General features: G+C 37.7%; 1 protein-coding gene across 1 annotated transcript in view; it reads right to left on the reverse strand.

Moving 5' to 3' along the window:
- LOC306882589 (kinase non-catalytic C-lobe domain-containing protein 1-like) overlaps positions 1-9,962 on the reverse strand; it is a gene marked incomplete at its 3' end in the record, with an annotated part of 51,229 nt that extends 41,267 nt beyond the window's left edge. Inside the window, exons 1-3 of the mRNA XM_079437308.1 lie at positions 9,840-9,962; positions 2,517-2,715; positions 303-361 (exon numbers count right to left, since the gene is read on the reverse strand). Of these exons, the coding sequence (XP_079293434.1) occupies positions 303-361; positions 2,517-2,715; positions 9,840-9,947 (366 nt within the window). The 5' untranslated portion in view covers positions 9,948-9,962. The remainder of the gene's footprint in view (positions 1-302; positions 362-2,516; positions 2,716-9,839) is intronic.
- Positions 9,963-13,423: the final 3,461 nt, after the last annotated feature.

Consider the following 13,423-nt stretch of genomic DNA (forward strand, 5'->3'; position numbering starts at 1 on the left):
TTATTGGTTATATTTTTCATATGTACCGGTATGTACAGTTTTTATTAAATTTTATCAGTTTTAGTTATTTTAGTACATCAAGAAACTAAATGAAAATGACATGAAATAATATATATATTTTTAAGATTTTATTTTATTTCAGGCATCAGAAATGTTTTTTTATGGTTTTAGTTTTAACTACAATAACCTTGGTGTCTAATGCAATTAACATGATATATTTACTTAAGTTATTATTATGACCGTATATTTGTAATGCATATTCATAACAAGTCTAAGCAGTTCCTGGACTCATATTTTCTCACCTCAAATGTGCTTCCAGTCTTATCCAGCTCTGGAGGAACGAAACAGCTGTCAGGATCGTCTGAGAAAAAAGGACAAAAGACAAATCAACTAGATTCGTACACTCTCACAAACACAATCAAACATGAGCGATGCTTGTCCATGCAAAAGTCACGTAAAAAATCATGAGCTAGAAAACAAAAAACTGATAATACGTGAATGAATGCAAATGCAAATGCATGCAAACTAATAATAGTTTCAGAACGAGCAGTCAGACACAAGAGCGCAGAACGATCAAACGCTCCGGCGGTGATGTTTAATTACACTGCCTTCATCAATAAGAGCGTGCTTTCTCTGTGAACAAGAGTGTGAGGTGCTGTCTAACTAGGCCTCCTCCAGACGCTTCTGCTGAAGTAGGTCAGGCTCTCTCCTCCCGAGTATGTCAGATCCTCCAGAAACTCCTCAGGGTTACGCCGGCCGGTATATTTAGATAGCATGCGGTGCTGTCTTTGAGAAACGAGCTGGAGGACCAAACCACTGCTTGTTTTTATGTAGTTCTCCTTCGTATCTTCACCTATGAGACCTGAAGCAGATCTAGACCTGTTTTCTTGATGGTTTTGATCTTACATTTGTGATTTTACAGGCATAGAGAGAAGGGTTACACTGTAAACAACACACTGTTTCATGTATTACAGCATGGCATATTGGTGCCGGTTTGTTTTAAGACTATAATTAAAACTCACCAAGCGTGAGTAAAAATCAGCGTTGGTGAGGACATGAAACGCTGCTGGCCGGTCACTTTTAATTAAGTCTAACAATGCCTGAGAACATGATATGGTTTAGTGTGATGAGCAAATCACAAAGACTGCACTGTAATTATATAATTATGCAATCTGACGCACTGTTGATGTTTTCAAACATCAAAATCGTGTTCAAAATCTCTATGGTTTGAAAGCAAAGAAGAAGGAAAAACAACCATAAATATTAGTATTTAAATTTTACTGTTGTTATATAAAATAACAATAACAATATATTAAATCTTACTATATAATTACAATTATTTTAACATTATTTTTTATTTTAAAATTAGTTTAATTTGTATGATTTGATGATGATGATGATAATACTACTACTACTACTAATAATAGGTAAATAAAAACCTTAATAATAATAATAAAAACAAATTGCAATGATATGTTTCACAATTTGTTCGTTTTCTTTTTTTATTTAATGAAATGCACATACAGTTTCTTGGCTGGTAAAAAATATTTATGGCTGGTAAATTCTCTCAAGTTTTTAAACTCTTGACAGGTGTGGCAAAATGTTAGTTTTAGGCCCGTTTACAACTTATAACATAAAACACAACACAAAACACCTATTTATATAAAATATAATGCTATGTGATGTGTCACGCAGGGATTTCTGTGAATGTGAATGTTTTTCATAGTAAATTATATGGTAATTGATAGTTTTTACTTGCAAAAACCATAAATTTGACAGAATTTTACAGTAAAATTACAGGTAACGCTTTACAATAAGGTCCCAGTAGTTAATGCATTAACTAACATTAACAATGAGAAATACATTTGTTTTTTATTCACTGGAAGAAGTGTTGTTATGAATTATGGACTCTATGTATTTGAGTTAAAAACATCTTAATGCTGGATGTGTTTGAGCTTTAGTCTTCTCCAGATGTTAACTGATGGACTGGAGTGGTGTGGATTATTGTGATGTTTTTATCAGACTCTCATTCTGACGGCACCCATTCACTGCAGAGCATCCATTGCTGAGACACTGATGCAGTGACACATTTCTCAGAAACAAACTCATCTACATATCATTTGTAAGTCGCTTTGGATAAAAGCATCTGCTAAATGACTAAATGTAATGTAACGTACATCTTGGATGGCTTGAGGATGTGTAAACCAGCAAATTTTCATTATTGGCTGAACTATTCCTTTAATAATGTGTCTTACACTGGTGGGAGGGTGTCGTATCTGTTAATCGTTATGCAAACTAATGCATTCATTATCTACACCATGGTACAGCGTGTCACACATGTGAGGTGCACATGAAAAATCACACTTATCAAGAAGACACAGTGCTTTCAAAAGAACACGTCGGTCAAAAGCGTCCATTAGAGATGTGCATTAAAAGCAATATTTCGATGAAGCCAGGGAAACAGTGACTAAAGCGAGCGCTGAGTGTTAGTTTGACTCATGCCGCTGGTGACTCACCGTTGAGCTCCTCCATGAAGCACACATTTCCGTGAGCGTTGAAGGCCAGCGTGTCGGGCGTCACGCAGAGGGTGTGAAAGAGCGGTGAGAGACCAATGCTCTGGAGAGAACGAACACACTCCACACACACCGCCCACAACTCCTGCTCCGACAGCCCACCATCCCGCAGACACAGAATATCAGCCAGAGACACGTTCTCCTGAGGATGGAGAGCACACACTGACAGATCAGTCTCATGCATGCACAAACACACACATGGGTTCAAACATCTTTGAAAACCAGTGAAAACATGTTTGCATTTTTCTAGTTTAATGCAAAAAAATGCACATATTATTTTGGCAGTAAATGTCAAATGCAAGTGAACACAAACCCACATACACTAGCAGTCAAAAGTTATAGGAATAATTAAGATTATTTAGCATTTTTGAATACTGCTCACCAAGCCTGCATCTATTTGATCAAAAATACAGTACAAATTTTGAAATATTATTAAAATTTAAAATATCTGTTTTCTATGTGAATATGTGTTAAACTGTAATTTATTCCTGTGATGTGCAGCTGTATTTTCAGCATCATTACTCCAGTCTTCAGTGTCACATGATCTTCAGAAATCATAATAATATACTGATTTACTGCTCAACAAACATCTCTGATTATTATCAATGTTGAACACAGTTGTGCTGCACAATATTTTTTGGAAACGGATACATTTTATTTTTCAGGATTCACAGATGAATAGAAAGTTCAAAAGAACAGCATTTATTTGAAATAGAAATCTTATGTAACATTATAAATGTCTTTACCGTCACTTTTTCATTACTTGAAATAAAAGTTAAATGAAATAAAAAAACGTTGTTTATTTAAGTTAGTTGGCAAGGCAACATTTCTCATTTTATTTTGTTTAAATTTATACACTAAAATAAGTAAAACTAAAACTTAAATAAAATGTAAAATTACAAATAGACATAAAAATTAAAACACTTTAGATGAAAACAGACAATATAAAAATAAAAGCTATAACAGTATCTCAATTATACTAAAATAACACTGTAGATTTGATCACAGCAATAAATTACATTTTAAAATATATTCACATAGAAAACAGCTATTTTTAATTTTTTACTGTATTTTTGATCAAATAAATGCAGCCTTGATGAGCAAAGGAGACTTCTTTCAAAAACATTTAAAAAATCTTAATTCCAAATTTTTGGCCAGTACTGTACACACACACACACACACACACACACACTCACACACAGTAAAAATCCAAGATCTCCATAGCGACCTATTCACTCCAGTGGAATATTTCATGGATTACAAAGCACTTATTGTAACACCCTCTTATAAGTTCCACTATGATGTCAGTAGAAATGTCATCCTTGTGGTCAATTTCATCAATTAATTTCTATAGGGAATGTGTGTTTGGCAGATGTGTGAAGGACAGCTGTGTTTACTGTATGCTTTCCTCTACAGTCAGGTCTAAACTACATTTTCACATACTCTGAAGAAAACGTCACTAACATGACCCTGAAACATTGTTATGCAGTTACTAATGTGTTTACAAACTTAACTGCATACTCTTTTTTTTTTTTTTTTTATTATTCTTCATAAGGAAATAATCAAATCATGACGAGATAATCTTCACAGATGGGAGTCATAAGCAGATTTACTGCAAGAAGATCTTTGAATTTTTTTTGGGTCACTGCATAATCTGCTCAATAAATAGCAAACGAATATTCTGCCGCTTCAGATGGATCTGATTCAACAAATCTCTGATCCAAAAACAAGCTCGTCTCAGTGATGAAGTCATAGTCCAGAAAAGGCCCTAGAGATGCTTTACAACAAATGTCTTTTGTGCTTCTTTTCATATCGGCACCATGTTTAACTAGAAACAGCACATTCAGATTTTCCTTTGCTATTGCTATATACTAGTGAACATCCAAATATCTTAAAACAAATATTAAATGAATGAGAATGAGAATTATAATGAGAATGAGCTTTATTGGCCAAGTATGTTTACACATACGAGGAATTTGTTGTAGTGACAGAACCTCCACAGTGCAACAGAAAGACAGCAACAGGACAGGACACAGATAATATAAGAATAACAACAAATAACCAAATAGGCAATGTACAAAGCAGCAAAAACACAATATATAATATAGACAACTATGTATGTACGGGTCAAGTATGTGCAAATTAGAAATAAGAAAATAGAAAATAAAATTAGTGAGTGTGGTGAATGGATAATGTATTATAGTTGTGTGTTCCACGTTTATTGTTGAGTGTTCATGAGATGGATTGCCTGAGGGAAGAAACTGTTCCTGTGTCTGGTCGTTCTGGTGCTCAGAGCTCTGTAGCGTCGACCAGATGGTAACAGTTCAAAGAGGGAGTGTGCTGGGTGTGAGGGGTCCAGAGTGATTTTACCAGCCCTTTTGCTCACTCTGGATAAGTATAGCTCTTGGAGAGTGGGGAGGGTTTTACCAATGATTCGCTCAGCAGTCCGGACTACCCTCCGTAGTCTTCTGAGGTCAGATTTGGTAGCTGAGCTGAACCAGACAGTTATTGAAGTGCAGAGGATGGATTCAATGATGGCAGAGTAGAACTGTTTCAGCAGCTCCTGTGGCAGGTTGAACTTCCTCAGCTGGTGAAGAAAGTACAACCTCTGCTGGGTCTTTCTGACAATGGAGTTTATGTAAGTATCCCACTTCAGGTCCTCAGAGATGGTGGTGCCCAGGAATCTGAATGACTCCACTGCAGTCACAGTGCTGTTCATGATGGTGAGTGGGGGGAGAGCAGGGGGGTTTGTCCTGAAGTCCATGATCATCTCCACAGTTTTGAGCATGTTAAGCTCCAGGTTGTTGAGACTGCACCAGACAGCCAGCTCCTTAACCTCCTGTCTGTAAGCAGACTCATCACCGTCCTGGATGAGGCCGATCAGTGTGGTGTCGTCTGCAAACTTCAGGAGCTTGACAGAGGGGTCTTTAGATGTGCAGTCGTTGGTGTAGAGGGAGAAGGGCAGTTGGGAGAGAACGTAGCCCTGAGGAGCTCCAGTGCTGTTGGTACGAGTGCTGGATGTGAATTTACCAAGCTTTACTAATTGCTGTCTGTCTGTCAGGAAGCTGTTGATCCACTGGCAGACTGAGGTGGGGACGGAGAGCTGGGTTAGTTTATTCTGAAGGGTTTCCGTGATGATGGTGTTAAAAGCGGAGCTGAATCCACAAACAGGATCCTCACATAAGTCCCTGGTCTGTCCAGATGCTGCAGGATGAAGTGCAGTCCCATATTGACAGCATCATCCACAGACCTGTTTGCTCTGTAGGCAAACTGCAGGGGGTCCAGTAAGGGTCCAGTGATGTCCTTCAGATAAGCTAAAACCAGTCTATCAAATGATTTCATGGCTACAGACGTTAGGGCCACAGGTCTGTAGTCATTAAGTCCTGTAATTCTGGGTTTCTTTGGGACTGGGATGATGGTGGAGTGTTTGAAGCATGAGGGGACTTCACACAGCTCCAGTGATCTATTGAAGATCTGTGTGAAGATGGGGGCCAGCTGCTCAGCACAGGTTTTTAGGCAGGTTGGTGACACACCGTCAGGGTCTGGTGCTTTTCTTCTTTTGTTCTTCCTGAAGATCTGGCACACATCTTCTTCGTTGATTTGAATCGTAGGTGTGGGGGAGAGGGGGGTTGCTGGAGGTGTGAATGGTTGTGTGGAGAGGTGTTCAGGGCGGGTGTGGGGTGATCTTTCAAAACGACAATAGAACTCGTTCAAGTTGTCTGCCAGGTGTTGATTCTCCAGAGTCCAATCAGTGAGACAGTCCAATCAGTGAGAGAGAAACAGGCTTGTAGATCCCGCTCTGTTTCGTTAGTCCATCTTTCAACAGATCTTAACACAGGCTTTGCAGATTTAAGTTTCTGCCTGTAGGTTGGAATAAGATGAACCAAACAGTGATCAGAGAGTCCTAAAGCTGCTCGTGGAACCGAGTGATATGTGTCCTTTATTGCTGTGTGACAGTGATCCAATATATTACTGGTGGGACATGTGATGTGCTGTCTGTATTTTGGCAGTTCACGGGAGAGATTTGCTTTATTAAAGTCCCCAATGTGCGCTTGCGGTGGAATGTAGACACTCACGAGAATGAACGAGCAGAACTCCGCGGCGAATAGAAAGGCTTGCAGTTAATGAAGAGCGTTTCTAGATCTGAACAGCACATCTTCTTTAACACAGTTACATCTGTTCACCACCTCTCATTGATGTAAAAGCACGTCCCCCCGCCGCTGCGCAATTTCCCCGTTGATTCTGCGTCCCGATCTGCTCAGATCAGCTGGTAATTAGGCAGATGTAGCACGCTTTCTGGTATGTCGCCATTCAGCCAGGTTTCCGTGAAACACAGAGCAGCAGAGTTAGAAAAATCCTTGTTTGTCCGGGAGAGCAGAAGGAGTTCGTCCGTTTTGTTGGGTAGAGAGTGGAGATTCGCCAGATGGATGCTAGGCAACGCCGTTCTAAATCCGCGCTGACGAAGCTTCATGAGCGCTCCGGCTCTCTTCCCCCGCCGCCTGCGCCTCCTGTAGCGTTTGACCAGAGCTACGGCTCCGCCAACTACAATGTCCAGCAAAACGTCTGAAAAATCTAAATCCGGTAAAACTGGAGTCTTGTGGAAATGTTTACAGAAAAAAAGTGTTTACAGAATAAGTAAATATATAAATATATAATACAAAATAAGTTTTAAATGAATAAATAATAAAGAGTAAATTAATAAATAATCGAAAATTAAGTTAAATTACTGTACATATATAAACATTACATTAAAATAAACAAAAAAAGCTGAATGTTTTCTAAATATTATTGCATATTAATTTTCATAGTATAAATTTTGTACCATTAAAGATGCCTTAAAATAATAAAAAATGAGATCAAAATAATGAACAAAAAATTGGTAAATAATGAATATTTTACAATAATACAATAACATTAGGAGTGTGAAAAACATGTAATAAAGTAACTTAATAGAAACTAAATATTTTCCAAATAATATTATATTAATATTCAATTTCATTTCACAGTACAACTCAGGTCTTTTGCTCAAGTAACTACACAAATGCCTTTAAAATAATCCAAAATAAATAAAACAGATTAAAATAAACAAATAAACTATTAGATTAAAATAAAGTAAATAAAAATAGATTGTAATAAATTTAAATATGATTTAAACAAATAAATGAGTACTTTAACATATAATAATTTAGTAGAAGCTAAATATTTTTCCAAATAATATTTATAGCATAGATTTTTCACAGTATAATTTAAGTATTTATGCTAGTACCTATACAGATGTATAATAATTTTAGGATGAACAGCAGCACATGTTTATTCACCATTACAGAACGAAACACTTCACTGGAGCTGAATAATAAAGCGTTTATAGGGCATAAAGTTGCCGTCTCATGCAGCTGTAATGGCACGAGCCTGTAAATAGACAATCTCCCGTGAGAACAGAGCATTTCTCCTTAACCTCCCTACAATCTCACACACACACACACACACACACACACCGGCCTACATAAGTTTGTCCCTGAACCTCAGGAAGTTCACAGCAATCCTCACAGAGAAACAGAGTGTAACCGCAGGTCAGTGAGAGACAGCAGCTGCTCGACACAAACAAATTACATCATGAGATTGTGAGTTTATAAGTGGGTCATGAGAAGTGATCTAACGCGTTTCTTCCTCGGGAACTGAAATATTTCTCATTTCTACATAAACTACATCTAACCAAATGCTAAATATATGGACACTGACACAATTTTCATAATTCGGGCTCTGTATGCCACTAGAACAGAATTAAACAAAACAATCAAGATGTAGTTGAAGTGCAGACTTTAAGCATTAATTCAAGGGGATGAACAAAAATATAACATAAAATGCTTAGGAATTACAACCGATTTTATACACAGTCCCCCATGTTTAGGGGCTCAAATGTAATTGGACAAATAAATAATCATAAATAAAATGTTCATTTTTAATATTTTTTTGAGACTCCTTTGCAGGCAATGAATGCCTTAAGTCTGAACTCATGGACATCAGCAGAGACTGGGTTTCTTCTTGCTTTGCCAGGCCTTTACTGCAGCTGACTTCAGTTGTTGTTTGTTTGTGGCTCTTTCTGCCTTTAGTTTTGTCTTCAGCGAGTGAAATGCAGCTCAATCGGGTTGAGATCAGGAGATCGACTCGGCTATTACAGAATAATCCACCTTTCTTACTTTCAAAAACTCCTGGGTTGCTTTTACTGTATGTTTTGGGTCACTGTGCATTTGTACTCTGAAGCACCACCCAACCAGCTTTGCTGCATTTGACTGAATCTGAGCAGAGAGTATATCTCTAGTCTATACACTTCAGAATTGATCCGGCTTCTTCTGACTCATCATCACTAAACAGCAGTAACCCAGAGCCACTGGAAGCCATGCTCCTGCATCACACCGCTCCATGCTTCACAGATGATGCTGTGTGCTTTGATCATGAGCTGCTCCAAGCTTCCAAATGCAGACGACACACTTAGAATTAACCTTTTACCTGCTTAATTGATGTAGAAATAATGAAATAGCCCACCCCTTTCCATGAAACAGCTTTTGAGTCAACTGTCCAATTACTTATGGCCCCTTGAAAAAGGGGGAGGTACACATTAAAGAGCTGTAATTCCTTAACTTTTCCTCCAATTGTGATGAGAACACCCTCAAATTAAAGCTCAGAGTGTGCACTTTCAGCCCATATTCACTTCATGTTCACACACTTCAAGCCTATTATATAACTGTAACTTGAATATGGTTTGGTCAGCAGCTAAAATTATAAAAATTGTGTCTGTATCCAAATATATAAGGACCTGACTGTTTGTGTGTGTGTGTGTGTGTGTGTGTGTGTGTGTGTCCGTCTGTCTGTCTGTCTGTCTGTCTGTCCGTCTGTCTGTCTCTGTGTGTGTGTGTGTGTGTGTGTGTGTCCGTCTGTCTGTCTGTGTGTGTGTGTGTGTGTGTCCGTCTGTCTGTCTGTGTCCATCTGTGTGTGCTTGCGTGTGTGTGTGTCCGTCTGTCTGTGTGTCCATCTGTCTGTGTGTGTGTGTGTGTGTGTGTGTGTCTGTCTGTCTCTGTGTGTGTGTCTGTTTGTGTGTGTCTGTGTGTCTGTCTGTCTGTCTGTCTGTGTGTGTGTGTGTGTCTGTGTCTGTATATATATATAAGATTTAGACATTTAGAGATTAGTGTAATATTATAATAATATTTAATATGTGTGATATATCAACATTTCTATAGAATGTCTAATCAGTCGATCAATCAAACTCACCTCGTCCTCGAGCAGCGGAGGAAGACGCTCAACTTCCCGGCGCTTTTTGTCCTCTTCCTCATCCTCTTCCTCTTCCAGACAGACCGCTGAGCTCCGGAAGGTTCCCATCGCGCCGCGGATCGATTCCTCTGATTCTCTCTCGGTCTGCACGAGCAGCGCACTCTTCTGCAGCGCGGACTCCGCTGATCGAAGACCGACGGTAACGGGGGAGTTTACTAACTGTGCTGTCATGGTAACGACAGGCGCCGCAGAAACCTCCGCCTTCGGTCCGCTGCGCGCAGACGCGCTATTATTAATATTTGCTCGTCATCATGACCCGCGTATGCGTCATAACGCGTTCCCTTAAAATATCTGCCAGAACTCGTCTCTGAAGGTCTTTAAAGCCACTAAAACGGCAAAAGAGCGGCTGCCTGTGGTAAATCCTTACACAACAGTCGTGTGTAGTTCAATACCTAAAACACATTCTCAGAAGTGTTCTGCATTACCGACATGAATCTTGGCCAAACAGCTGATCTCACCTCCAAAACTCACTCAGACCAACAAAACACTTCATACTGGTCTCAAATAAACGTGTTTCATCATAACACTGGCAATATTCTCATTCAGAAAACACTGATTTAAAAAATACTAAAAACAGGGATCATTACATAATCGATTCACTTTGTCTGTGAACTTTGAATGATTTATCACATAAGTATTTCATTATTGGATAAGAATAACATCTTTTTATGTTACTGACTGTTCATCATCTTTATTTTAGATGAATGAATGAATGAATAAATTAATAGAGATATTGTGGAAGCATATTTCATATTCCAACAATAAACTTTTATTTTCTCAATATCAATATGCAAAATGTTCCCAATTTGACAATTTAGTAATAAAATAAAGCCACTCTGAGAAAGATTTGCTTGTAAAGAGTGTGACAATACCACAAGCTATAAAAGCTTTAAATCAGTCAATAAGCTAGATGTCCAGCTGGCTGTATAGTGTAATGTAGGGTGTGATGCATGTTCTTCATGTTATGTCTGTCTGTGTCTGATGTATGGACTAATTGTTTGGTGTTATATGTTTGATGTCCTGTCATAAAGTGCCTATGCCACTGTGCTGCAAACCTAACTGCCCCACGGGATAATACAGTTATCTACTACTACTACTACAACTAGCCCCGGTCTTCCCTATACTGGGATACTGAAGGTTTAAAGTATTCCTGTACCATCACATCTCACTTAAAACAATCATATTTATGAGTATTAAATAAAGATTACATTTTACAGGAAAATACTATTACCTATGGAAGCTTGTTCCCACCACAGAATAAAACAAATAAATAAAAAAGGTAGGCTAATTTTCTCTCACCATTTATAGATATAGCTAATCTGATATAATTTGATATGATTTTTTTTTTCTCACAATTTTGAATCTACATCACATAATTCTTCTGTTTTTTTCCTCAAAATTCTGACATCTTGCGATTATTTTCCCCTCAGAATTGCAAGAAAAAAGTCAGAATAGTGAGCTAAAAAGATGCCTTCCATACATTTCAGTTTTTCAACTTTAAAATGTCACATTTAATTCAGTGTGTTACCTGCCATTTCTCTGGAATAGTTTGTGAAATTTACTAGCAATGTTTCAGTGAAAACTGTTTCTACTTCAGAAATAACCTCTTTTTTCTTTCTTTCTCTTTTTTCTATTGTTTATTGTAGGTGTAAATGGATTACTGCACATGTTAAAGGCATAGGCCACCATAAAGAAAACGATCCTTACTCACCCTCATGTTCTTTCTTCTGTTGAACACAAAAGATATTTGAAGAATGTGTCTAAGCAAACAGCTGATAGTTCCCCTTTGACTTCTGTAGTATGGAAAATAATACTATGGATGTCCACCTATAGGAATAATTACTGTGGGAAATATAAACAGAGCTGTGGAAATTACTTACAAATAGTTTTTTCCATGATGAAAACTGTAACATAATATACATACTCTTTAGATTACGTTTAGATTGCTTTATCAAACTTATTTTCAAACTTACATTATTACAAACTTGTTATAAATGTACATTATAAGATTAATAAACATGAAAACAGTAACGATATTACATTCCCTACATTTTCCAGATTTGAAATATGTTTGTCTGGACTTCCATAATCAACGGTTACTGGATATGACGAAGATGTAGGGTTTCACAGCTATTCATCACCAATGTTTAGTAACTTGCATAATTATTTATTTCATACAAGGTCTAATTGCTTGAGAGGTGCTATTTTTCCCTCAAATTTAGAAGCATGGATTGCACATTTATTTACGCAATGTGTGAATATGAATGTGAATATTTTAAAGTTAAAAAAGAAGAATTAGGGAGAATCAATACATTCTGAATAATTTAATGCCATTGTGTGAATAATATGTGATCAATCCATAAAACGTCGTCTGATTAAGCATTTTAAACTAATAACAGGAACTATAACTCTGACTATAAACAAAATTGTTCCCTACGATACTAGAATCTTGCAGTCAGTTCAAATGTTCACCATTCCTAACATTTACACAATCTGTAAGTCAAAATGTTTAAGTTTGTAAAACACAAAAACACAGATGCGATCAACAAATGCAACCTAAACTAAAAGTAAACCAAAACCGGATTGGCCCTGGGTTTCCTAATAATTCAACCCAGAATATAATGATTTAACTCAACAATATTATCATCCAGAGTATTATCAACACACACAAAGACACACACACACACACACACACAGAGACACACACACACACACACGTACACACACACACACACACACACACACACACACACACACACACACACACACACACACACACACAGACAGACAGACAGACATACACACACATACACAGAGACAGAGACACACACACACACACACACACACACAGAGACACACACACACACACAAAGACACACAGACAGACACACACACACACACACACACACACACACACACACACACAGAGACACACACACGAGGACACGCAGATAGACACACACACACAGTAACACTGATTGAATGCTGAGTCACTTTGACAGCTCTTGTCTCTCTCTCATGGCCATCTGTGTGTTTGCTTTCACAGATCTGGGGTCAGTCGGTCTGGACGCTCAGACCTGCAAGGATGCTTGTGAACGTTCATAAGCTGTGTTTTCCTGAGGATGAGGACCAGTGTTAACAAACACTGCAGCATGACTTCTAGAGTAACACACGACAGACAGGACCGTCTGAGGAATAGGAATAATTTACCAGGAAAATACTGTCCTGCAATCATTTACTGATCCTTATTTGGATCTAAACTTATATGATTATTATTACTGGAGAATAAAACCATCGTAAAACTACTCATCACACCGGATTCATGTCAATATCCTTCACAGCGATTCATATAAACCTGACAATCCATAAAGGCTTATGATGAACTATCTATATCAACAGAATACAGAAAGGCAGAAAACTATAATTCAACAAATGCTATGACAGTAGCTGCATGATTTAGTCATATATATACACACACACACCAAAAATTATTCAGACACCAGATATATTTTTTCATATTTTTA

Source organism: Barbus barbus (assembly GCF_936440315.1).
Source record: "Barbus barbus genome assembly, chromosome: 16".
NCBI classification, from domain to species: Eukaryota; Metazoa; Chordata; class Actinopteri; order Cypriniformes; family Cyprinidae; genus Barbus; species Barbus barbus.